The 27,219-nt window shown below is 43.0% G+C and overlaps 1 protein-coding gene across 4 annotated transcripts in view; it reads right to left on the bottom strand.

Moving 5' to 3' along the window:
* PTPN11 (protein tyrosine phosphatase non-receptor type 11) overlaps positions 1 to 27,219 on the bottom strand; it is a 96,466-nt gene that overhangs the window by 59,556 nt on the left and 9,691 nt on the right. For 2 of the 4 annotated variants that reach the window (XM_009248272.4, XM_009248271.4), the window contains exons 2-5: positions 9,088 to 9,210; positions 5,015 to 5,209; positions 2,141 to 2,333; positions 900 to 1,016 (exon numbers count right to left, since the gene is read on the bottom strand). In XM_009248272.4, the coding sequence (XP_009246547.2) occupies positions 900 to 1,016; positions 2,141 to 2,333; positions 5,015 to 5,209; positions 9,088 to 9,210 (628 nt within the window). The remainder of the gene's footprint in view (positions 1 to 899; positions 1,017 to 2,140; positions 2,334 to 5,014; positions 5,210 to 9,087; positions 9,211 to 27,219) is intronic. The other 2 variants (XM_024257264.3, XM_054527630.2) reach the window with 1 other exon arrangement.

The following is a 27,219-nucleotide window of genomic DNA, read 5'->3' as shown; positions in this document are numbered from 1 at the left end:
TAAAGGTAACCAGAAGTGGATCTATAATGAAAACTTGCTTTAAAACTCTGTACGGCCTTAGGCCAGATGCAGTGGCTCACGCCTATAATCCCAGCACTTTGGGAGGCTGAGGCGGGCAGATCACTTGAGGTCGGGAGTTCAAGACCAGCCTGGCTAACATGGTGAAACCCCATCTCTACTAAAAATACAAAAATTAGCTGGGTGTAGTGGCACCGCCTATAATCCCAGCTACTCAGGAGGCTGAGGCAGGAGAAGCTCTTGAACCCAGGACGCAGAGGTTGCAGTGAGCCAAGAACACGCCACTGCACTCCAGCCTGGGCGACAGAGCAAAACTCCATCTCAAAAAAAGAACCTCTGTAAGGCCTTTTACAGATAAATATGGGAATAATATAAATCTGGAATATGTTTCCAAGTACTATAGCAGGCAGTCAGTGAGTGGAGTCATAATAAGAAAAGATTTAGGGCCGGGCGTGGTAGCTCACGCCTGTAATCCCAAAACTTTGGGAGGCCAAGGCGGGCAGATCACCTGAGGTCAGGAATTCAAGATCAGCCTGGCCAACATGGTGAAACCCCGTCTCTATTAAAAATACAAAAATTAGCCAGGCATGGTGGCGGGCACCTGTAGTCCCAGCTACTCGGGAGGCTGAGGCAGGAGAATCGCTTGAACCCAGGAAGCAGAGGTTGTAGTGAGCCAAAATTGCAACACTGCACTCCAGACTGGGTGACAGAGTAAGACTGTCTCAAAAAAAAAAAAAAAAAAAGATTTGATAGTTGAAGCTGCAATGGGTACATGGAGGCTGATGATACTATTCTGTCTACCTCTGTATGTCTGCAAAATTCTCTATTAGGATTTTTTTTAAGTTTTTAAGGAGAAAGCTTGAGCTTTCCAATCCGCTCACCTGCTTCAGTTGTAGAACTGTACCCAATGTTTCCACCATAGGATTCTTCTTATAATGTTCCACAAGATCTGTCAAAGAATCAAACCGTTCTCCTCCACCAACGTCGTATTTCAGTTCCTTTCAAGATAAACAGATGACATTTATTATTTGTTACCTTTATGTTACATTAGTGTTTTCAAGCACTCTCATGTTCACTGCAGCATTATTCACAATAGCTAGTATATGGAGACAACTTAAATGTCCATCAAAAGATAGATAATAGGCTGGATGCAGTGGCCTGGCCAACATGGTAAAACCCCATATCCACTAAAAATACAAAAATTAGCCAGGCTTGGTTGTGGACACCTGTAATCCCTGCTACTCAGGAGGGTGAGGCACGAGAATCACTTGAGCCCAAGAGGCAGAGGTTGCAGTGAGCCAACTGCACTTCAGTCTGGGCGACAGAGGGAGACTCTGTCTCAAAAAAAAGATAAATAATAAAAATGTGGTGTGTGTATACAAATATACTAAAAGTGTAAATATACTCAATATACTCAAGTATGATAAGTATAATAATATATTAAATATGCTTATATACTAATACAGTATCTATACTAATATATTAAGTATAATAAAAGCATAGACGAACTTGACTAAGTGACCAAAGAAAATCTGACTTTGGATCAGGCACAGTAGTTCACATCTGTAATCCTAACACTTTGGGAGGTTGAAGGAGGCAGGCCTCTTGAGCCCTAGTTCAAGACCACACTGGGCAATGCAGCGAAACACCATCTCTACAAAAAAAACAAACACTAGCTGGGCATGGTGGCACACACCTGTAGTCCCAGCTACTCAAGAGGCTGAGGGAAGATCAACTGAGCCCAGGGAGGTTGAGGCTGCAGTGAGCCATTACCACATCACTGCACTCCAGCCTGGGTGACAGAGCAAGACCTAGTCTCAAATGAATAAATAAATGAATATTAAAAAAAAAAAAAACAGAAAATCTGACTTTGAATGTAATGGTGTTTGTCCTCTTCCAGCAGAAAAATCACGCAAAGATTTGGGTCACCAGACTCAACGTGGTGAAACCCCATCTGTAGGTGATAGACCAAGACCCTGTCTCAAAAAAATAAATAAATAAATAATTAAAAAAAAAAAAAAAGACAATCTGACTTTGAATGTAATGGTGTCTGTCTTCTTCCAGCAGAAAAATCACCCAAAGACAACATCTTGCCAGACCCATAGTTCAACTGGAGATTTACCTGACAGCGAATCATAACATGGGTCACTTTAGACTTGCCGTCATTGCTCTCCCCTTTGTCATCACCAGTGCGCACAGAAAGAACAAAATCTCCAGGGTGGCTCTGGCTCTCTCGTACAAGAAAACTACCATGTTTTCCTTTTTCAGTTAATAATTTCTCTGCTTCTTTCCCAGAGAGGTGTCCATGAAACCACCTAAAGTTTTTAAAAAATAAAAAAGAATTTAGCTCTACTATGGGTTCATGTTGTTCTTTCACAAAACTACTGTATACAGTCAGCTCTCCTAAACACAATTAAAAAGTAGACACATTCCTCCAAGGGACTGATCAATCCCACCTAAGACAGAAAATTTGCATCCCATGCAGGCAGGAAAAACCACAAAGATGGTAAGAATGACCACTAAACTTCTTAAATGAGCCCACAGTCCTTTAGAGACAAATGCCCCAATCTTTCCCGTTTTTTTTTAAATCCCTCCTCTTTTAAAAATGCAATTTGCCATTCATCCATTGCCCAATCTTAAAAGGACCAACTGTTTAATTATAGCCATTTAAAGAAGTTACAGGCCATGCATAGTGGCTTATGCCTGTAATCCCAACACTTTGGAAGGCCAAAGCAGGAGGATCGCTTGAGGCCAGGAGTTCAAGACCAGTCTGGGCAACACAGTGAAATCCCCATCTTTACAAAACAATTAAAAATTAGCCTGGCATGGTGGCAACTGCCTGTAATCCCAGCTATATACGAGGCCGAGGCAGGAGGATCACTTGAGTCCAGGAGCTCGAGGCTGCAGTGCGCTATGATCATGCCACCGCACTCCAGCTTGGGTGATAGAGCAAGACCCTGTCTCAAAAAAAAAATAAAGTCGGCCGGACGTGGTGGCTCCCGCCTGTAATCCCAACACTTTGGGAGACCAAGGCAGGTGGACCATCTGAGGTTAAGAGTTCAAGACCAGCCTGACCAACATGGTGAAACCCTGTCTCTGCTAAAAATACAGAATTGGCCAGGTGTGGTAGCAAGTGCCTGTAATCCCAGCTACTCAGGAGGCTGAGGCAGGAGAATCACTTGAACCTGGGAGGCAGAGGTTGCAGTGAGCTGAGATCACACCATTGCACTCTAGCCTGGGTGACAAGAGCGAAACTCCATCTCAAAAATAAAAATAAATAATTTTAAAAAATAAAGTCAAAATAAAGAAGTTGTAATAAAAAGTTGTAATAGAGACGGGCACGGTGGCTCACACCTATAATCCCAGCACTTTGAGAGGCCAAGGTGGGCGGATCACCTGAGGTCAAGAGTTTGAGACCAGCCTGGCAAACATGACAAAACCCTGTCTCTACTAAAAATACAAAAATTAACTGGGCATGGTGGCACATGCCTGTAGTCCCAGCTACTCGGGAGGCTAAGGCAAGAGGATTACTTGAATCTGGGAGGCAGAGGTTGTAGTGAGCCGAGATCATGCCACTTGACTCCAGCCTGGGTGACAGAGTGAGACTTCATCTCAAATAATTAAATTTAAAAAAAAAAAAAGAAAATGTTGTAATAGAGACAGAAAATCATTTTGAATGTTTGTCCTTGCTTTGGCATGTGAACACTCAATTAAAAAGGATCTTCATTATAAATTAATTCAAACATTCCAACCTTTTCCATATATACAACCTATACTTCAACAGCCTCCAGTGTCTTTGGACTATATCCTGGGTGATCATCTCAAACTGTATAATACACATAAGACATGGAGTAAAAATGAGGGATTTTGCTAAAAATATGAATTCCCAGGCTCCACAACCAGCAATATCAATACACATAAGTATGAATGAGGCCCAGGAATCTGAATTTTAACCAACACATCAGACAGTCCTGATGTAGGCATCCAAGGCCATCCAAGGACAGACTTTGAGACAATACTGCTCCATGTTTTTTGGGAAGCATCTTAACATAGTTCTAATAATAAAGTGGCTTTTTCCCTCAGGATCTTGGTCAGAAAGCAAGTGCTATCATGGCAGGTGGTGTTAAGGGCCCATCATCAAAAGAATAAACTTTGAGTTATTCTTCATCCGTACTCAACTGAAAACAGTAAAATTTAGAAATAAACTGTACAGAGTTGGCTGACAGCCTTTTCCCTGAAGCTACGGTGGTAGCTAGAGAAACAAATTATCAGCACATAATAGCACTGACATAAAGGTATAAGCTGAAAAAATCATACCTGAAGACACAAAATATACAAACTAACTAAGAGATCCTGAATTTGCACCAAGTCAGAGAGGAGACTGGGAATGTACAAAACGAATACAATCAATAAATAAGTCAAGCCCATGCTTTCATCAGCCTAGTTCCAACACAGGGGGAAAGATCTCAAAAATAACACAATTTTCTCTAAGCAAGGTCATTCTCACATAATTGTGGCGATAACATTAAAAGAACTGATGAAAAAGCTGACCCTCTGAGCTCTCTGCTTTTCCACTTCTGAGCTTAAACTGACATCTGTTGGTGGCATTGCTGAATAACTGGTCGAGAGCCACCACAGAAAACTGCTGCTATTTTGGTGGCTCTATTATCATTTGTTTTCCTCTAATAACTCTCAAAGATTATCTGCTGAAGTTCAGTAAGTCTTAAAACTAATACATGTACCAAGTATATGCAGGAATGGTATGCAACCCCTATAGGATGAGTGTAAGTAACACTGATTAAAACTTTTGCAAGAAAAAGGTACTCTGAAAATAATTTGATGCTATTAGTCTCACTTTAGTAATTGTTTAAAGATTACAGCTCAAAAAACAGTCACAAGCCTTTGGAGTCAGAGAGTCATACACAGACCGTCATGCATTTCTGACACTCAGGGCACAAGGGAGCAGCAGACTTTGTGGTCACTAAAATGTACTGACCTTTCAGAGGTAGGATCTGCACAGTTCAGAGGATATTTAAGCTCAATGACATCTCCATTCTTCTCTTTTAATTGCCCGTGATGTTCCATGTAATACTGGACCAACTCAGCCAAAGTGGCAAATTTCTCCCCTCCATACAGGTCATAGTAATCACCAGTGTTCTGAATCTTGATGTGGGTGACAGCTCCATTTCTTCTAAAATAGTCCATTGGAAAGGGAGGCAAGGGGACAAATAAAGAGTTACACCAGTAAAATCAGATCTCATCTTCCACGTCGGATTCCACCCAAGTGTTGAAAGAAACCCAAGGAACGAATTTACCCATTCTCTATAAGAAATACAATGGGTAAAATAACCACATGTCAACCAACTCAACACAAAGGTCTTTATTACTTTCTTTACCTTGCATATCTTTTTTTTTTTTTTTTTTTTTTTTGAGGTGGAGTTTCACTCTTATTGCCCAGGCTGGAGTGCAATGACGTGATCTTGGCTCACTGCAACCTTCGCCTCCCAGGTTCAAGCGATTCTCCTACCTCAGCCTCCCAAGAAGCTGGGATTACAGGAACGCACCACTACGCCCGGCTACTTTTGTATTTTTAGTAGAGATGGGGTTTCTCCATGTTGGTCAGGCTGGTCTGAAACTCCTAACCACAGGTGATCCACCCACCTCGGCCTCCCAAAGTGCTGGGATTACAGGCGTGAGCCACCACACCCGGCCTACCTTGTATATCTTCTATTTTGAATGACTGGCCTATCAAATTGCATATATTAACTGACAATAACTGTATAGCTACCAAAACACTTGTACAAAAATATTCATTGCTACTTTATTCATAATAGAAAAACATTTTTTTAATCATAAAAATGTATAAACAAATAGTGCTACATTACTATTCATACAATGGAATACTATGCATTATAAAAATTGTTGTGTTACTACTCATACAATGGAATACTATGCAGCAATTTTTTTGTTTGTTTTTGAGACAGAGTCTCGCTCCATCACCCAGGCTGGAGTGCAGTGGTACAATCTTGGCTCACTGCAAGCTCCACGTCCCGGGTTCACGCCATTCTCCTGCCTCAACCTCCCAAGTAGCTGGGACTACAGGCGCCCACCACCACGCCCAGCTAAATTTTTTTGTATTTTTACTAAGACGGGGTTTCACCATGTTAGCCAGGATGGTATTGGTCTCCTGACCTCATGATCCGCCCCCCCTTGGCCTCCCAAAGTGCTGGGATTACAGGCATGAGCCACCGTGCCCAGCCACTATGCAGCAATTTAAAAAAAAAAAAAATGATGGCCGGGCACAGTGGCTCACGTCTGTAATCCCAGCACTTTGGGAGGCTGAGGTGGGAGGATCACCTGAGGTCAGGAGACTGATACCAGCCTGGCCAACATGGTGAAACCCCGTCCCTAGTAAAAATATAAAAATTAGCTGGGCATGGTGGCAGGCACCTGTAATCTCACCTACTGGGGAGGCTGAGGCAGGAGAATCGCTTGAACCCGGGAGGCGGAGGTTGCAGTTGGCCGAGATCACACCACTGCACTCCAGCCTGGGCAACAAGAGTGAAACTCCGACTCAAAAAAAATAAAAATAAAAATAAAAAGACACATGTAATGACACAGTTTCCAATACGAGGTAGTGTTATCCCAAAGCACAAAACAATATATGCAAAAGGTTACTATATTCATTGAGGCATTATATATCATTTTAAAATATTAGACACAACTAAATTGCTACCTTCTGGTGACAGTATATAGAAGTTATAAAATATTCACACGATGGAACGCTATCCAGCTGATTAAAAAGATGAGAGAGATCACTAAAAGATTTAGGTAAGTGAAAAAAATTACAAAGAAATATATTTAATGTTCTACTTGATGTGTAAAAATAAAAGGAAAATAGTAATAAAAATATAAATGTGCTTATTTTTATAAAAAAAAAATACGGCCAGGCATGGTGGCTTATGCCTATAATCCCTGCACTTTGGGAGGCCGAGACAGGCAGTTCCCTTGAGGCCAAGAGTTTGAGATTTGCCTGGACAACATGGTGAAACCCCATCTCTACTAAAAATACAAAAATTAGCTGGGCGTGGTAGTGTACACCAGGTGCTGTAATCCCAACTACTTAGGTGGCTGAGTCATGAAAATCACTTGAACCAAGGAGGTGGAGGTTGTGGTGAGCCAAGATTACACCACTGCACTCCAGTCTGGGCAACAGAGCAAGATTGTCTCAAAAAAAAAAAAAAAGAAAAAAAGAAAAAGAATGAAAGAAACACAGAAGGGTAAACAAGAAATTAACAGAAATGGCTACCTACAGAATGGAGATAGTGTGCAAGGGAGTAGGAGTAAGAATGAGATTTCTCAGGCCACGCGCGATAGCTCACGCCTGTAACCCCAGCACTTTGGGAGGCCAAGGCAGGTGGATCACTATAAGTCAGGAGTTCAGGACCAGCCTGGCCAACATGGTAAAACCTAGTCTCTATAAAAAATACAAAAATTAACTGGGCATGGTGGTACACGCCTGTAATCCCAGCTACTCGGGAGGCTGAGGCAGGAGAACTGCTTGAACCCAGGAGGCAGAGGTTGCAGTGAGCCAAGATTGTGGCCACTGCACTCCAGCCTGGGAAAAAGAGCAAGACTTTGTCTCAAAAAAAAAAAAAAAAAAAAAAAAAAAGGCCGGGCATGGTAGCTCATGCCTGTAATTCCAGCATTTTGGGAGGCCAAGGCAGGTGGATCACCTGAGGTCAGGAGTTTGAGACCGGCCTGGTCGACATGGTGAAACCCCATCTCTACTAAAAATACAAAAATTAGCTGGGCATGGTGGCACGCACCTGTAATCCCAGCCACTCCGGAGGCTGAGACAGGAGAATAGCTTGAACCCAGGAAGCAGAGGTTGCAGTGAGCTGAGATCACGCCATTGCACTTCAGCCTGGGCAATAAGACAGAAACTCCGTCTCAAAAAAAAAAAGATCTTTATCAATCAGCATGGAGCTCAAAAAAAATTTTTTTTAAGTTGCAAAATGATACATACATTATAAATCCATGTGAATTTTTTAAACACACAAACCAACTTTATATTGTTCATACACAGTACAAATGCAGTACAACTATAAAAACACGTTCATGAAGAATATATGCCAACCTCTTGGTGGTTTCCTCTGGGGAAAGAGGGAGGGAAACGGGCCTGGGCAGGGGAACAAAGGGGACCACAACTTCCTCAGTCATGTTTTACTTGTTGATAAAGGAAAGCGATCTGAAGAAACTCTTAACAAGTATTTTTCTTATTAAGAAATCAACAAAGTCTGAGTGTGGTGGCTCATGCCTGTAATCCCAACACTTTGGGAGGCTGAGACAGGAGGATCACTTGAGGCTAAGAGTTAAAGATCAGCCTTGGTAATACAGTGAGACCTCATCTCTACAAAAAATATTTTTAAAAAATGCTGAGCATGGTGGCGCAAGCCTGGAGTCCCAGCTACCCGGGAGGCTGAGGCGGGAGGATCACTTAAGCCCAGGAGTTCAATGCTGCTGTAAGCTGTGATCGCACCACTGCACTCCAGCCTGGGCAACAGAGCAAAAGCTTGTCTCAAAAAAAGAAGGCCAGGCATAGTGGCTCACATCTGTAATCCTAACACTCTGGGAGGCCAAGGCAGGATTGCTTGAGGCCAGGAGTTCAAGGCCAACCTGGCCAACATTGGAAGATCCCACCTCTATTAAAAAAAAAAAAAAAAATTGAAAAGAAATAAAATTTTTAAATAAATCAACAGGCAGGAAAAGAAAAATGCAGAAACCAGGTTCAAGATGTGTGGAACAAGTCTCAAGCACTGGAGGGCTTAAGAACTTCTATGACCTGCTCCAACTCACCTTCCATGAGGTCTCAGAGGGAGAAGAAGGGCCCGCCTTATTCCCCTTCTGCTAAATGTCCAGGAGGCCACTCCCCAAACCCTGAAGGCAGCCCAGGGCTCAGACAAGGCCTTCAAACTCGAAATGCAGGCAGCAAGCTATCCAAGCATGGTTTTACCACTTCCTACCTAGAAAACACTCTCAGGATTCTCTCTCTTCATTCCAACTTACCTAACGGAAAGTGTGAAGTCTCCAGGGTTACTTTTACTAGGCCTTGCCAAAAAACTGCCATCAACTCCTCTTGTCAACAGTAGGTTTTCTGCCTCCACACCAGTGATATTTGGGTGAAACCATCTTAAAAAGAAAGACAGAGTAAGTAATAAAAAAACAAGACACTCTGTCAGCACTACTTTCCACAACAACACAGCTAAGACGCATTATGAGCAGAGTAGAAAATTTTAGAAAATACAAATCAAGACCTTCCCTGTCCCTTCCCCCTGTTCTCCTTGGTCTATGCCTCCTCCCTGACTTTCCCTTGCTAGAGACCTGGGATTCAGTAGGTGGGGCTGGGGATATGATCAGAGGGACTGGGGCTAGGGTATTAAGACTGTGCACTGAGGGGGCCAGGCCCAAGAAAACAGACCACATGGTCGCAAGACTAAGCACATGGAATAAAAATAAATAAACTAGAGGCAGGGCACTGTGGCTCACGCCTGTAATCCCAGCACTTTGGGAGGCCGAGGCAGGCAGATCACCTGGGGTCAGGAGTTCGAGAGCAGCCTGACCAACATGGAGAAACCTGTCTCTACTAAAAATACAAAATTAGCCGGGCGTGGTGGCGCATGCCTGTAATCCCAGCTACTTGAGAAGCTGAGGCAGGAGAATTGCTTGAACTCGGGAGGCGGAGGTTGCGGTGTGCCAAGATCACACCAACGCACTCCAGCCTGGGCAACAAGAGTGAAACTCCATCTCAAAAAAAAAAAACGAATAAATAAGCTTCTTAATAAATAAGTTACCATGTTGAGGATAGCAAGCCAGGTTTCTCACTGTTGGGGAGACACAAATATGAGAAGGGAGAAAGCCAGAATAAATCCCATGATGTTAGATTGTAATTGGAGGTATTAGTGCAAACTCTAATTTTTAACATATATATGTAAAGACAGATATGTAGATATAGAAATAGATATGTATGCTTCTGGATGGGAGCAGTGGCTCACGCCTATAATCCCAGCACTTTGGGAGGCCGAGGCGGGCAGATCACTTGAAGTCAGGAGTTCAAGACCATCCTGGCCAACGTGGTGAAACCCCATCTCTACTAAAAATACAAAAATTAGGTGGGCGTGGTGGTGGACACCTGTAATCCCAGCGACTCGGGAGGCTGAGACAGGAGAATTGCTTGAACCCAGGAGGCAGAGGTTGCAGTGAGCCATGATCGTGCCACTGCACTCCAGCCTGGGTGACAGAGCAAGACTCTGTCTCAAAAAAATAATAATAATAAAGAAATACATGCTTCGGTGTATGTGTATGTGCTTTTATGAATACACACACACACACACACACACACACACACAAATTTCCTAGGTCTCTTCTGAAAGGGTTTGAAAGCAACGACACTCCAGTAGCACTCACACCTAACACCTCTATCTTGGTTTCTACATATTGGGTTTTCCATTCTCCAATGAAAGGAACTGGCCTCCTGGAAGAAATGGCTGATCCCAGGGTTGGGGCAGTAAAAGTAAGAAGATGAACTTGGAACATCCTATTGTGGGTCAGTAAGAGTTCCAACGAGGAGCTATGAAAAGGACACAGGAGACAAACTGCAGGATCCTCTGCTGGCCAAAGTAGGGACAATTTGTACCTCAAAATAAACAATGATAGTACCAGATTATAACCCACTGAATAAAATAGGAAATAGTTCATTCTCTTAGTTTCCTATTTTTTTAACTAATTGTTTGTTTAAAAATTGAAACATGGAGGCCAGGTGTGGTGGCTCACGCCTGTAATCCCAGCACTTTGGGAGGCCGAGGCAGGCAGATCACCTGGGGTCAGGAGTTCGGGAGCAGCCTGACCAACATGGAGAAACCCGTCTCTACTAAAAATACAAAATTAGCTAGGCGTGGTGGCGCATGCCTGTAATCCCAGCTACTTGAGAGGCTGAGGCAGGAGAATCGCTTGAACCCGGGAGGCGGAGGTTGCAGTGAGCCAAGATCGTGCCACTACACTTCAGCCTGGGTGACAGAGTGAGACCTTATCTCAAAAAAGAAAAAAAAAAAAAACATGGAAGTACCATATGATCCAGAAATTCCACTTCCAGGTATATACTCAAAGTAATTGAAAACAGGGATTCAAATTGGTATTTTTCTATAACTCATATTCATAGCAGCATTATTTGCAAAAGCCAAAAGGTGAAAGGAAACAGTGTCTATAGATGGATGAATAAACATTCTAAGTGAACTAAGCCAGTCACTAAAGGACAATGCTATAGTTTGAATGCCTCTCCCTTCAGGTTGAAACTTAATCCTCAGCCAGGCACAGCGGTTCACGCCTATAATCCCAGCACTTTAGGGGGCTGTGATGGGAAGATCACTTGAGCCCAGGAGTTCACGACCAGCCTGGGCAATATAGTGAAACCCCATCTCTACAAAAAATGTAAAAATCAGGACCGGGTGCAGTGGCTCACACCTGTAATCCCAGCATTTTGGGAGGCCAAGGCAGGTGGATAACTTGAGCCCAGGAGTTCAAGACCAGCTTGGGCAACATGGCGAAACCCAGTCTCTACAAAAAATATAAAAATCAGCCATGCATGGTGGTGTGTGCCTATAGTCCCAGCTACTAAGGAGGCTGAGGTGGGAGGATCGCCTGAGCCCAGGAGGTCGAGCTTGCAGTGAGCCAAGATCATACCACTGCACTCCAGGCCAGGCAACAGAATAAGACCCTGTCTCAAAAAAAAAAAAAAAAAAAGACCAGGCACAGTGGCTCACACCTGTAATCCCAACACCCAACAGTTTGGGAGGCCGAGGCGGGTGGATCATGAGGTCAGGAGTTCGAGACTAGTCTGACCAACATGGCAAAACCCCGTCTCTAATAAAATTCCAAAATTAGCTGGGCAAGGTGGTGCAGGCCTGTAATCCCAGTTACTCAGGAGGCTGAGGCAGGAGAATCGCTTGAACCCGGGAGACAGAGGTTGCAGTGAGCCGAGATCGCACCATTGCACTTCAGCCTGGGCAACAAAAGCAAAATTCCGTCTCAAAAAAAAAGATATAACCATGAAGAGGAGTTTGGCAGGATGCAAAGAAATATCCAAATTAAAGCCCAGTAACAAGACTTAGCAAGTAACACAATGCATTAATGCATAACCTGGACATATAATGGACCAAAACAAAATAAAAGGGAAGAAGAGTTTTTGTTGTTGTTTTGTCTTTTGTTATAAGGATATTATTGAAACAATTTGAAAGAGGTATAAGGATTTGATGATAGTCTTGTTATAATATACATTTTGGTGATACACTGTGGTTATGTAATCAAGTGTCCTTGCTTTTTAAGAAATGTACACTGAAGTATTTTGGAGCAATGTGACGCCATGTCTGCAACTTACCCTCATGTGGTTCCAACAAAACTTAAATACAGAGACACATATATGTACGCATGTATATATACATGTGTATTTTATATGTAGATATGTATTTTATATATAAAATACATACGTATACATACAATACATATATATATGTGTAGTGTATATATAATTTATTTTTATATATATATATAGAACACAGAAAGAGAGAGAGAGAGCAAACATGGTACAGGTTGAGTATCCCAAATCTAAAATGCTGCAAAATCCGTGGCCAGGCACAGTGGTTCACCCCTGTAATCCCAGCACTTTGGGAGGTGGAGGCAGGTGGACCACCTGAGGTCAGGAGTTCGAGACCAGCCTGGCCAACATGGTGAAACCCTGTCTCTACTAAAAATACGAAAATTAACTGGACATGATGTCACGCGCCTGTAAGCCCAGCTACTCGGAAGGCTGAGGCAGGGAGAATTGCTTGAACCTGGGAGGCAGAGGTTGCAATGAGCCAAGACTGTGCCACTGCACTCTAGCCTGGGCGACAGAGCGAGACTCCATCTCAAAAAAAATGGGCAGGGCTTGGTGGCTCAGCCTGTAATCCCAGCACTTTGGGAGGCCAAAGCAGGTGGATCACTTGAGGTCAGGAGTTTGAGACCAGGCTGGTCAACATGGTGAAACCCTGTCTCTACTAAAAGACTAAAAGTCTTACTAAAGTAGTACGTTTTGTACTAAAAATACAAAACTTTGGCCGGGACCAGTGGCTCATGCCTGCAATCCCAGCACTTTGGGAGGCTGAGGCGGGCAGATCACCTGAGGTCAGGAGTTCAAGACCAGCCTGGCCAACATGGTGAAACCCATCTCTACTAAAAATACAAAAATTAGCCAGCCATGGTGGCAAGCGCCTATAGTCCCAACTACTCAGGGGGCTGAGGCAGGAGAATCACTTGAACCCAGAAGGTGAAGTTTGCAATGAGCCAAGATCGCTCATTGCACTCCAGCCTGGGTGATGGAACAATACTCCATCTCAAAAAATAAATTAATTAATTAAATAAAAAAGTGCCCATATGACACTCAAAGGAAATGCTCATCACAGCATTTCAGATATTTCAGATTTGAGATTTGGGGATTAGAGATGCTTAAGTATATAATAAAAATATTCCAAAATTCGAAAAAATCGAAATCCAAAACATTTCTGGTCCCAAGCATTTTGGATAAGGGATACTCAACCTGCATAAGGTTGACTTGTAAATTTGGATGAAAAGTTAACACGAATTATTTGTACTATTTTGCAACTCTTATTTAAATTTGAAATTATTTCAAAATAAAATGTTTTTTAAAACCCACAAATGATGAAATCCATCATGAATGGTATCTGCTTCAGAGGAGTCCTCTCCAGTTTCCAGCAAAAAGATATTCTTGGCCAGGCGCGGTGGCTCACGCCTGTAATCCCAGCACTTTGGGACGCCGAGGCAAGCGGATCACGAGGTCAGGAGATCGAGACCATCCTGGCTAACACGGTGAAACCCCGTCTCTACTAAAAATACAAAAAAATTAGCCAGGCGTGGTGGCGGGCACCTGTAATCCCAGCTACTCAGGAGGCTGAGGCAGGAGAATGGCATGAACCCGGTAGGCAGAGCTTGCAGTGAGCCGAGATCGCACCACTGCACTCCAGCCTGGGCGACAAGAGTGAGACTCCGTCTCAAAAAAAAAAAAAAAGATATTCTTCATGGATTCCAAAAGTCATTGAGATTCATGGTAACAGTAACTTCTAAAGTCAAATTATCCTGGACCTTTCTAAGCTAATAGAATGCTCTGAAATGCTCCCAGGAATATAAGTCAATATTAAATGTAGAGTTCTAATACTGACAATCAAGTGAACTTTTAAGAGACTTCTCCACAAATATTGACCCAATTCAAGTATCTTACAACAGTGAACGAGACCAGGCACAGTGGCTCACACCTGTAATCCCAGCACTTTGGGAGGCCAAGGCGGGAGGACCACCTGAGGTCAGGAGTTCAAGACCAGCCTGGGCAAAATGGCAAAACCCTGTCTCTACAAAAAATACGAACATTAGCCAGGTGTCGTGGCATATGCCTGTAGTCCCAGCTACTCAGGAGTCTAAGGTGGGAGGATTGCTTGAGTCTGGGAGGCAGAGAATGCAGTGAGCAGAGATCACACCACTGCACTCCAGCCTGGGCAACCGAGCAAGACCTTTTCTCAGATTAAAAAAAAAAAGGCTGGGCAAGGTGGCTCACGCCTGTAATCCCAGCACTTTGGGAGGCCAAGGCAGGTGGATTACTTGAGGTCAGGAGCTTGAGACCAGCCTGACCAACATGGAGAAACCCTGTCCCTACTAAAAATACAAAATCAGCCGGGCTTGGTGGCGCATGCTTGTAATCCCAGTTACTCAGGAGCTGAGGCAGAAGAATCGCTTGAACCCAGGAAGTGGAGGTTGTGGTGAGCCAAGATCGCCACCACTGCACTCTAGCCTAGGCAACAACGCGAAACTCCATCTCAAAAAAAAAAAAAAAAAAAAAAAAAGAAAAGAAAAATCGTAAAGCTCAGATCAAAATAATGAAATATTCATTTGCTTTTTACTCTCTCTGAGAGCTTGTCAGAAGATTGAGTCTGGGCCCAGTGACTCATGCCTATAATCCCAGCACTTTGGGAAGCCGAGGCAGGCAGATTACCTGAGGTTAGGAGTTTGAGGCCAGCCTGGGCAACATGGCAAAACCACATCTGTACTAAAAATACAAAAATTAGCCAGGCATGGTAGCATGCACCTGTAATCCCAGATACTCGGGAGGCTGAGGCAGGAGAATCACTTGAACCCAGGAGGCAGAGATTGCAATGAGCTGAGATCATGCCACTGCGCTCCAGCCTAGGCAACAAAGTGAGACTCTGTCTTAAAAAAAAAAAAAAAAAAGGCCGGGCACAGTGGCTCACGCCTGTAATCCCAGCACTTTGGGAGGCCGAGGCAGGTGGATCACGAGGTCAGGAGATTGAGACCATCCTGGGAAACCCCGTCTGTACTAAAAATACAAAAAAATTAGCCGGGTGTGGTGGCAGGCGCCTGTAGTCCCAGCTACTCGGGAGGCTGAGGCAGGAGAATGGCATGAACCCAGGAGGTGGAGCTTGCAGTGAGCCGAGATTGTGCCACTGCACTCCAGCCTGGGCAACAGAGCAAGATTCCATCTCAAAAAAAAAGGAAGATTGAGACAGAATAGAATTTCACCCAGGAAAACGTCAACCTTAATTTATGTGATACCTATTATTCTAGCATCCAATACTTTTGCATTCAGAATGGTTAAACTATTCCGTTAAGAAAAAAACCCTTGCTTGCAGCTTCTTTCATCTGTGGTTCCAGATGAAAGATGCCCAGAACTCTAAGGAATCAAAAAGTAATGACAACTGGCTTCTAGCTATTTATAATTTTTCAAAAAGGTATAATGAAACTCTTACATTAGGCCTCAATTTGTCTACCTACATAAGCTAATTAAAATGTCAACTCTCTTTTGCTTTTGGCTGCAAAACAATTATGTTAATTGGGTGTGGCAACTGGAAACTGAGTGGCATATGTGCCTTCTACCAAGAGGAAAAAAACGGAAAAACTAATTATTATATAATACAGGTGTGCAGACCAAATCTTTCAGAATATTGGGTTTATGGTTTGGGGTTTGTTTGTTTGTTTGTTTGTTTTAAAAAAAAAAGGACAATCCGGCCATGCACGGTGGCTCACACCTGTAATCCCGGCACTTTGGAAGGCCAAGGCAGGTAGATCACCTGAGGTCAGGAGTTCGAGACCAGCCTGGCCAACATAGTGAAACCCTGTCTCTACTAAAACTACAAAAAATTAGCCACGTATGGTGGCGTGCACCTGTAGTCCCAGCTACTCCGGAGGCTGAGGCAGGAGAATCACCTGAACCCAGGAGACGAAGGTTACAGAGAGCCGAGATCACAGCACTGCACTCCAGCCTGAACAAAAGAGCGAGACTCCGTCTCAAATAATAATAATAATAATAATAATAATAATAATGATAATAATACGAAAATTAGCTGGGCATGGTGGCTGGCACCTGTAATCCCAGCTACTTGGGAGGCTAAGGCATGAGAATCACTTGAACCCCAGAGGCAGAGGTTACAGTGAGCTGAAATCACACCACTCTACTCCAGCCTCGGCAACAGAGGGAGACTCTGTCTCAAAAATATAATAAAATAAGAATAAATTTTTTTTTTTAAGTTTTAAAAAAAGGGCAATCCCCTCCCCAAATGACAGGCTGAGAATCACTAACACATGGTGGCAAAGCCTTAGGGGTAGCCACATAGACTCTGGTGCCAGATTGTCTTGGTCTGAAGCCCAGCTCTCTGTGACCCTGGGCTACATATTTAACCTCTCTGTTAAGTCCTATAAAATGGAAGGTGTAACAGTACCCATGTCATAGTGTTGTTGAGAGGATAAAATGAGTTGATATTTATAAAGTATCCAGAAGAGTGCCTGGACTTTCAGGTAGCCAAGGACAACGATGATTGCCTAAATCCATCTCTCCCCACACATCCTTCAAAAACAACATAGAATTAAAAACAAAACAAGCCAGGCACAATGGTTCATGCCTGTACATCCCAGTGTTTTGGCAGGCTGGGGTGGGAGGATTGCTTAAGGCCAGGTGTTCAAGACCAGCCTGGGCAACATAGCAAGATCCCATCTCTACAAAAAAATTAAAAATTAGCCAGGGACCAGGCACAGTGGTTCAAGCCTGTAATCCCAGCACTTTGGGAGGCCAAGGTGGGTGGATCACTTGAGGTCAAGAGTTCGAGACCAGCCTAGCCAACATGGTGAAACCCTGTTTCTACTAAAACACAAAAATTAGCCGGGTATGGTGGCATGCACCTGCAGTCTCAGCTATTCGGGAGCTGAGGTGAAAGAATCGCTTGAACCTGGGAGGCAGAGGTTGCAGTGAGCTAAGATTGCGCCACTACACTCCAATCTGGGGGACAGAGCAAGACTTCATCTCAAAAAAAAAAAAAAAAAAAAATTAGGGATGGTGGTGTGCTCCTGTAGTCCCAGCTACTCAGGAGGCTGAGGTGGGAGGGTCATCTAAGCCCAGCAGCTTGCGGATGCAGTAAGCTATGATCAAGACGCCACTGAACTCCAGCCAGGGTAAGAGTGGGTCCCTGTCTCTAAGAAACACACACAAGAAAACAATAAACAAATAAAATGACATGAAAACCACACCCTCAACTTAAAGAGAATGCCCAAACTTCCAGATTACCTGTAAGCAAAAAAAAGAAAATATACCAAACGTCAGTGAGTGACTGCTCATCCTCCTACTCCAAGCCTTTGTGCAAAAGAAGAGCATTCTGAGAAAAACAGCATGGTGCAGAGAACAGGGGAGCTAGTGGCAGGTCTAAAATTGCTCTAAAACCACCCCCAGAAACAGAAAGTCCATCCGAAGTGTGAAAATACTTCTGGTACATCAGAGTCCTGTTTATGGAAAGGGGCATGATTCCAGGGGAAAGACTAAAAAGTTGTGGAAATAAGTCAGAAAACCTACAACAAATGTGTAATTTTTCAGGGAAATGCAGTCTACAAAAATTAACCCATTAAAGTAAGAAAACTTAGGCAGACCAATTTGTATTAAAAAAAAATAGAGGGAGCCTCTCTGAACCTATTCTGGTTCAGAGGCTACCTGATTAAAAATAAGAAAAAATAGGGAAAACAATTAAGGAACTACCGCACAGAAAATCATCAGGCCCAGAGGGATTCCCATTGAAATTCTATCAAACCTTCAAAGACCAAATAGTCCCATTTCTTAAAATCATTCCTGAGTACTAAAAAGAAAGGAAAACTTCCAACTTCCTTTTACAAAGTAAATATAACACTGATACCTATACCAATAAAGATGGCACAAGAAAAACAACAGAGACCAATGGTACTCATGAATATTGATGCAGAACTTCTAAACAAAATATAAAAGGAATCTAATACCATATTTAGAAAATAATGCACCATAACCAAGTGGTTAGAACCATATATCATACCACATATCAGAATAAATTTTTGGCCGGGCATGGTGGCTCACGCCTGTAATCCCAGCACTTTGGGAGGCCAAGGCGGGTGGATCACTTAAGGTCAGGAGTTTGAGACCAGCCTGGCCAACATAGCAAAACCCCATCTGTACTAAAAAAAAAAAATACAAAAATTAGCCAGGCGCGGTAGCAGGTGCCTGTAATCCCAGCTACTCGGGAGGCCGAGGCAGGAGAATCGCTTGAACCCGGGAGGCGGAAGGCAGAGGCTGCAGTGAGCCGAGATCATTCCACTGCACTCCAGCCTGAGTGACACAGTGAGACCCCGTCTCAAAAAAATAAAATAAAATAAATAATAAACGTAAAAGATGAAACAATGCAATACTAGAGGAAAACATGGGTGAATTTCTCGTTAACCTTAGAATAAGGAAAGGCTTTCTATGACTCAGAACTCCAGGGGCAATAAAAAAAAAGATTGATAAATCTGGGATAATTTTAACATCACCTTTCATCAACAATTCAATTGTTTTTTAAGAAAAATTCATTAAATGGTAAAACCTCAAGGACTGAAGTCAGTTCTAACTTGCAATTTGAGGGTCTTTAAACCAACCATTCTTTGGTAACCAAGAAACTTAAATTCAACTCCATTCAGAGGCGGACATCTTACAACCCACAGTCCCTCCCACTGAGTTCCATGCTATTCTCAGCCAAAAACAAAAAGACACACACACAAAAAAACCTTCATTTCTATTATAAAAGCAATGAAATGCCAAGGCTCAGAAAAACAGACATACTATTAAATCTGGATGCATATTTTGCTCTTCTAGCACTTACTCATATTTTTCAACCCAAAAGACTAACACCCATGTAAAGGGAGAAGTATCAGGAAAATGCTTCTGAAAAACATATTTTAAAAATCTGATTTGAAGCATCTCTTGGTTATTGAAGCAACCTACAGAGCCAAACCACTGTCTCAAATCCCAGAATGCCACATCTCTTGGGCAAGCTAATTAATCTCTCTGCTTCGGTTTTTACATCTGTAAAATGTGGATAATAATAGTGCTTACCTCATAGGAAATGAGAATTAATGAATTAATGCACATAAAAGAACTATAAAGCATATAAAGCATTTAAAACTATTAAAGCTTGTTTGCTTATTGTTACCTTAATGAATACATAAAACAATTATTGACTATAATATCTCTACCATAGATTATACGTTTCATTAATATGCAATTACTGTAGTATTAAATAACTTATTATTTAATAATCTTTATCTTGAATGCTACTTAGCCCGATATTATTGGTACCATCTGAATCTCTTTTGCCCATGTTTATTTTATTTATTCTTTGACATTCTGTGCCAATTTGTCTTTCTAAAGCAGAACACAACTAAATTTTTTTTTCTTTTTTCAAAATATTTTTATAAAATAGAGATGGGGTCCCACTATGTTGTTCAGGCTGGTCTCGAACTCCTGGACTCAAGTGATCCTCCCACCTCAGCCTCCCAAAGTGCTGGGATTACAGGTGTGAGCCACCATGCCCAGCCTGGATTTTTTCTTTTAATTCCATCTGGCTCAGCCATTAATTGAAGGACTTAATCCATTATCACTGACAGCTTATGTTTGGTATCATATCTGCTGATTGTTTCCTACTTTCAATTTTTTGTTTTCTGTCTTTTGCCACTTAGTGACTTCAATGACTGTCTACTTCAGGCAGACACCTGTTTCTTTTTCTAATAGAATTCTAATCATTTTTAAATTATACTGGTAGCCATGTTGTAGTATTAAAAAAAAAAAAAAAAAACCTTAATCCTACAGTCCCAGGTTATTGAAGGGAAAATAACTTTTGCCTCTCTTAGATGGAAAGTGAAGAATTTCTGGCTGTTGTTCTACTAGTCTCCATTAAATGAAATACAGCAGGCTCAGCGGCTGCTTCATTTTAAACACCGGTTAGACAGCCTAGGCCCCCACAATCTACCTGCTTATCTGTTCCCTGACTGTCACCACTGTCATATCTTCTTTTTTAAAAATAGAGTCTAAAAGAATTTCTCACATTTGTCCTTGACCTCACCCCTGTGATGGCAGCCTCAAACGTACTATTATTAACTGCTTTCATGAAGATCTTTGTACAGGGTGGGGCAAGGTGGCTCACACCTGTAATCGCAGCACTTTGGGAGGCTGAGGTGGGAGGATTGCTTGAGGCCAGGAGTTCAAGATCAGCCTGGGCAACGTAGGGAAACCCCATCTCTACAAAAAATTAAAAAATTGGTGGGGCATTGATGGCACACACCTGTAGTCCCAGTTACTTGGGAAGCTAAGATGGAAAGATTGCCTGAGCCTGGGACGTCGGGTTGCAGTGAGCCGTGATTGTGCCACTGAGCTCTAGCCTGGGCAACAGCACTTTCGGAGGCCAAGGCGAGCAGAGCACTTGAGGCCAGGAGTTCCAGACCAGCCTGGGCAACATGATGAAACCCCATCTCTACTAAAAATACAAAAATTAACTGGGCATGGTGGTGCGTGCCTGTAGTCTCAGCTACTTGGGAGGCTGAGGCACAAGAATCGCTTGAACCTGGGAGGTGAAGGTTGCAGTGGGTCGAGATCGCGCCACTGCACCCCAGCCTGGGCAACAGAGTAAGACTCTGTTTCAAAAAAAACAAACAAACCCACAGCCTTGTATATATACATATATACACTGACATGTACATTCATGTGCATATACACACTACTCCCTCTGTGCCTGACTGTGTGAAACACACTCGACACACACACAAATGGGATTCTCTTGTTTTACACCCTGATTTTTTCACATACTACAACTTGAAGATCTTTCTCCCTTTTTTTTTTTTTTTTTTTTGAGATAGAGACTTGCTCTGTCGCCAGGCTGGAATGCAGTGGCACGATCTCGGCTCACTGCAACCTCTGCCTCCTAGGTTCAAGCGATTCTCCTGCCTCAGCCTCCTGAATAGCTGGGACTACAGGTGCACGCCACCATGCCTAGCTAATTTTTGTATTTTTAGTAGAGACCAGGTTTCACCATGTTGGCCAGGGTGGTCTTGATCTCTTGATCTTGTGATCTGCCCACCTCAGCCTCCTAAAGTGCTGGGATTACAGGTGTGAGCCACCACGCCCAGCCAAAGATCTTTCTAAATCAGTACTTTGCTGGGTTTTTTTGGTTGTTGTTTTTAGAGACAGGGTCTCACTCTGTTGCGCAGGTTGGAGTGCAGAGGTGTGATCATGGCTCACTGCAGCCTCAACCTCCCAGGCTCAAGCAATCCTCCCACCTCAGCCTCCTGAGTAACTGGGACTACAGGAATGCACCACTATGCCCAACTAATTTTTTTTATTTTTTGTAGAAATGGAGTCTTGCTATCTTGCTCTGCCTGGTCTCAAACTCCTGGCCTCAGCCTCCCAAAGTGCTGGGATTACAAGTGTGAGCCACCACACCTGGCCCACATCTAGGACTTCTTGACATTTTACAAGAGGTTTTTCTTTTTTTTTTTTGAGATAGGGTCTCACTCTATCTCCCAGCCTGCAGTGCTGTGGCACAATCATGGCTCACTACAGCCTCAACCTGCCAGGCACAAGTAATCCCTCCAATCTCAGCCTCCTCAGTAGTTGGGACCATGGAGGTGTCCAATACCAAATGTGGCTAATTGTTTTATTTTTCCTTTGTAGAGACAGGGTCTTGCTATGTTGCCCAGGCTGGACCCAGGCTCCTGGCTTCAAGCAATCCTCCTTCTTTGGCCACCCAAAGTGTTGAGATTATAGGCATGAGCCACTGTGCCCAGCAAGTACTCTTTTTTTCAATGGCTACATAATATCCCATTGTATGAATGTGCCATCCATAATCTAACCCTTCTTATAGGACATTCATGTTATCCTCTGGCTTTGTTATTACAAATAATGCAGCAGAACATATCCTTTACAATCATTTGTACATACTTTTACAAATAAATCTGTAAAATTAAAGTTTTAGAAATAAAATGGCTTTGTCAAGATACGGTCATGCATTGCTTAACATCAGGAATATGTTCTGAGAAATGCATCATTAGGCGATTTCGTCATTGTGGTAACATCATGGAGCGTACTTACACAAACCTAGATGGCAGAGCCTACTACACACCTGGGCTATATGGTATAACATATTGCTCCTAGGCTACACACTTGTACAGCATGCTACTGTACTGAACACTGTAAGTAACTGTAACACAATGGTATTTGTGTATCTAAACACATCCATACATAGAAAAGGTACAGTTTAAATACAATATAAAAGATTAAAAATGGTGGCCAGGTGCAGTGGCTCACGCCTGTAATCCCAGCACTTTGGGAGGCTGAGGCAGGTGGATCACTTGAGGTCAGGAGTTCAAGACCAGCCTGGCCAACATGGTGAAACCCCATCTCTACTAAATATACAAAAATTAGCCAGATGTGGTGGCATGCACCTGCAGTCCCAGCTACTCAGGAAGCTGAGGCAGGAGAATCGCTTGAACCCAGGAGGTGGAGGTTTCAGTAAGCCCAGATCACGCCACTACACGTCAGCCTGGGTGACACAGCAAGACTCCATCTCAAAAAAAAAAAAAAAAAAAAATGTTAAAAATGGTATGTCTACACAGGACAGCTCCATTATAGTCTTTTTTTTTTTTTTTTTGAGATGGGGTCTTGCTATGTTGTCCCCACTGGTCTCAAACCCCTGAGTTCAAATGATTCTCCTGCCTTGGCCTACCAAAGTACTGGGATTACAGGTGTGAGCCACTGCGGCCCGGCCCATTATATTCTTTTTCTTTTTTTGAGACGGAGTCTCGCCTTGTCATCTAGATTGGAGTGCAGTGGCCCGATCACACCTCACTGCAACCTCCGCCTCCCGGGTTCAAGAGATTCTCCTGCCTCTGCCTCCTGAGTAGCCGGGATTACAGGCACCCGCCACCATGCCCGGCTAATTTTTTTGTATGTTTTTAGCAGAGACGGGGTTTCACCATGTTGGCCAGGCTGGTCTCAAACTCCTGACCTCAGGCGATCCACCCACCTCGGCCTCTCAAAGTGCTGGGATTGCAGGTGAGAGCTACCGCACCCAGCCCATTATATTCTTATGGGACCACCATTATGTATGCCGTCCATCATCAACTGAACCATCATTATGTGGCAAATGACTGTATATAATTTTTTTATTTTGACAAATATTGTCAAACCACCCTCAAAATAAGGTACTGGTTTGGACGGGCATAGAGTGTGAAATCCCGTTTTCCCTCACTTGTGCCAATACTACATATATTGCCAAACTCTTTCATCTTTGTCTATCTGATTAATGGAAAATGGTACCATGTTAGTTTGCATTTCTTTGTGAGACTGAGCACTTTTTCATGTTTTCAGACCACTTGTGTTTCCTTTTCTATGAGTTGTCAGTTTGTCGTTGCTCATTTCCTATTAGATTTCTTTTCTTATTGATTTGTAGGAGCTCTTGATATAACCAGAAAATTACCCTTTACTGTGTGTGTTGCAAATATTTGTCTCTGGCTTTTTTTTCCCCCCTTTTTAGTCTGTGGTATTTTTTTTTCCTACAGAGGTTCATGTTGGCATGGTTAAATTTATCAGATTTTTCCATTATGATTTCTGGGTTTCTTGCCATGCTTAGAAACTGTCTTAATTCACAGCAATGTTGTGTGGTGGCAATTAATTCATACATGCAAAATGCTTAGCAGAAACCCGCCCTTGGAGTTTCACCTTTGGAACTAGAAATTTAGATGTTATCCAGAAGAAAACATTTAGAATAAAGTCACAGATCTTAACAGGACCCTGCACGGCATGGCCCCTGATTGACTCTGGTTCTCTGATCACGTCTCCGATTTCCTCCAGTTGCTACATGCAGCTTTTACATTTGTTTTTCCCTCTAGTGGTCCCACAGTCAGATCCCCCATCGTACCTTCTCAAAAAAACCCCTGCTTCTCAGGGGTGACACTCAGCATAGCAATATAGCATCTAATCACACATTTCTAGTCACCAGGTTGAAGGCTAGACTGGCAGTTCCATGAGGGCGAAGGACATGTCTATTTCTCTTATTGTTTTTTAGAGATAAGGTCTCTCGCTCTGTCCCCCAGGCTGGAGTGCAGTGGCGTGATCACGGCTCACTGCAGCTCCAACTCCTGGGCTCAAGCGATCCTCCCACCTCAGCATCCCGAGTAGGAACATGTCTATTTCTTCACCACCATATCCGCAGCCCCTAGCAAATGGTTAATACAGAGCAGTTCCTTACTAAACATTTGTGGCCAGAGGGAAGGAAGAGCTACTTTGGAGTAAGCCCCATCACTGCTCTCTCCTACATCCACACAGTTTCACATCTGTAACCTGGGTGGTGTCAACAGGAGGCTGTCAAGGATGACTCCAACTCCACGTACTCAAGAAGAGGCAGAAGGTAGCTGACAAAGCTCTCTTCAAACTGGCCCCACCAGCAATTTATGTGGCAAAAAGATGGTCATTGTTTTTAATATACAGTCTCTTCTCACCCAATCAGTCGTGCTGACAAGGATATTTTTCCCTATCTGTATGCTACTGTAGTCATTTTAACAAAAATTTGCAAAGTGAATGTCTAGGACACCTATGCATATGACCCAAAAACTTGCTCCAAAGCCTCTCCATGCATTTGGAAACACCAAATGTTGATATCTGAAACTAACTTGCAGTCTGGGTAACAAAGTAAGACCGCATCTCCACAAAAAAAAAAAAAAAAAAAAAAATTAATTAGCTGGGTGATGGAACATGCCTATAGTCATAGCTACTCTAAAGGCTGAAGCAGACGTCAAAGGTTTGAGACCAGCCTGGGCAACATAGTGAGACCTCATCTCTAGAAAAAAAAAAAGTTTTTTAATTACCCAGGCATGGTGGCCCACACCTGTGGTCCCATCTACTCTAGAGGCTGAGATGGGAGGACTGCTTGAGCCCAGGCATCTGAGGCTGCAGTGAGCCATGGTTGTGCCATTAGACTCCAGCCTGAGTGACAGACCAAGACTCTGTCTCAAGATAAAAACAAAGCAACAACAACAACAGCAAACCTATATGAATCACAAAATAAAAAAGATGATTTCTCCATACTTATATTGTTACAAACACTATTTTTCCACAATCATGAACTGGCTCTGATAATAAGAAAAAAGCAATATATGACCAGGTGCTGTGGCTCACACCTGTAATCTCAGCACTTTGGGAGGCTGAGGCAGGCAGATCACCTGAGGTTGGGAGTTCAAGACCAGCCCCATCTCTACTAAAAATGCAAAAAATAGCCAAGTGTGGTGGCACACACCTGTAATCCCAGCTACTTGAGAGGCTGAAGCACAAGAATCACTTGAACTCAGGAGGCAGAGGTTGCAGTGAGCCGAGATGGTGCCACTGCACTCCAGCCTGGGCAACAGAGCAAGACTCTGTCTCAACAAAGAAAAAAGAAAAATGTGATATGTTGGCTATTATACATTACAGCTGGTTAAAATTACAGCTATACTTACTGAATGTTTGCCACATGCCTGTGTGCAGAGCAGACTTGAGAAATCAAACTTTTCACCATTACATTCTGCTACTTATTTCTAAAAATTTCTTTTTAATATCCTCATTCTTGCTGTCATCTCATATTTCTAAAAATTTCTTTTTTTGTTGTTGTTGTTGTTTTTTTGAGACGGAGTCTTGCTCTGTCACCCAGGCTGGAGTGCAGTGGCACAATCTCAGCTCACTGCAACCTCTACTCCCGGGTTCAAGCGATTCTCCTGCCTCAGCCTCCCACGTAGCTGGAATTACAGGCGTGTACCACCACACCCAGCTAATCTTTCTGTATTTTTAGTAGAGACAGGGTTTCACCATGTTGGCCAGGCTGGTCTTGAACTTCTGACCTCAAGTGATCTGCCCACCTCAGCCTCCCAAAGTGCTGGGATTACAAGCGTGAGCCACTGCACCTGGTCCACCCTGTCTCTTAAAAAAAAAAAAAAAAAGTAGTTTCAACAGCCAAAGGTGAAACTAGGTAAACATCACCTACATCCCTCTAGATCAGCAACAGAAGATAAGGTAGGTGGTCTTCTCCTTTACCCTTTTATTACATAAACTGTATTATTTCATTTACAACTTACAATTATGCTATCCTGTTATTAAGAACAAACAGGTGAGAATAGTATTTTCAGGGAAACTTAGTAACCAGTATTTAGCACAGAGGCTGGAGACAGTAAGGACTTAATAAACATTAGTTTTCACTATTATTAACATTATTATTATTGGTGGAGGTTATGCAGGATAGATACTTCTCTGCATAATTATGTTAGTTTCACATAGGCAATTGTGACATGTATGTCATTTAAGCTAACACCGCTTCTTCATACACTTCTTCATGGCTCTGGAGCTGCCTCCACATTATTTCAAACAATAGTTAAGAGGCTGGACGCGGTGGCTCACGCCTGTAATCCCAGCACTTTGGGAGGCCGAGGAGGGCGGATCAACTGAGGTCGGGAGTTGAAGACCAGCCTGACCAATGTGGAGAAACCCCGTCTCTACTAAAAATACAAAATTAGCCTGGCATGGTGGCACATGTCTGTAATCCCAGCTACTCGGGAGGCTGAGGCAGGAGAATAGCTTGAACCCGGGAGGTGAAGGTTGCAGTGAGCTGAGATCATGCCATTGCACTCCAGCCTGGGCAACAAGAGCTAAACTCCGTCTCAAAAATAAATAAATAAATAAGTAATATATAGTTAGAAATTGAAATAGCTATTCCATGACCATCTACTTGAGATTTCGTAGATTTT

This window comes from Pongo abelii, chromosome 10 (assembly GCF_028885655.2).
Source record: "Pongo abelii isolate AG06213 chromosome 10, NHGRI_mPonAbe1-v2.0_pri, whole genome shotgun sequence".
NCBI classification, from domain to species: Eukaryota; Metazoa; Chordata; class Mammalia; order Primates; family Hominidae; genus Pongo; species Pongo abelii.
The sequence above is the reverse complement of the archived record's forward strand: the minus strand, read 5'-3'. Positions and strand labels throughout refer to the sequence as shown.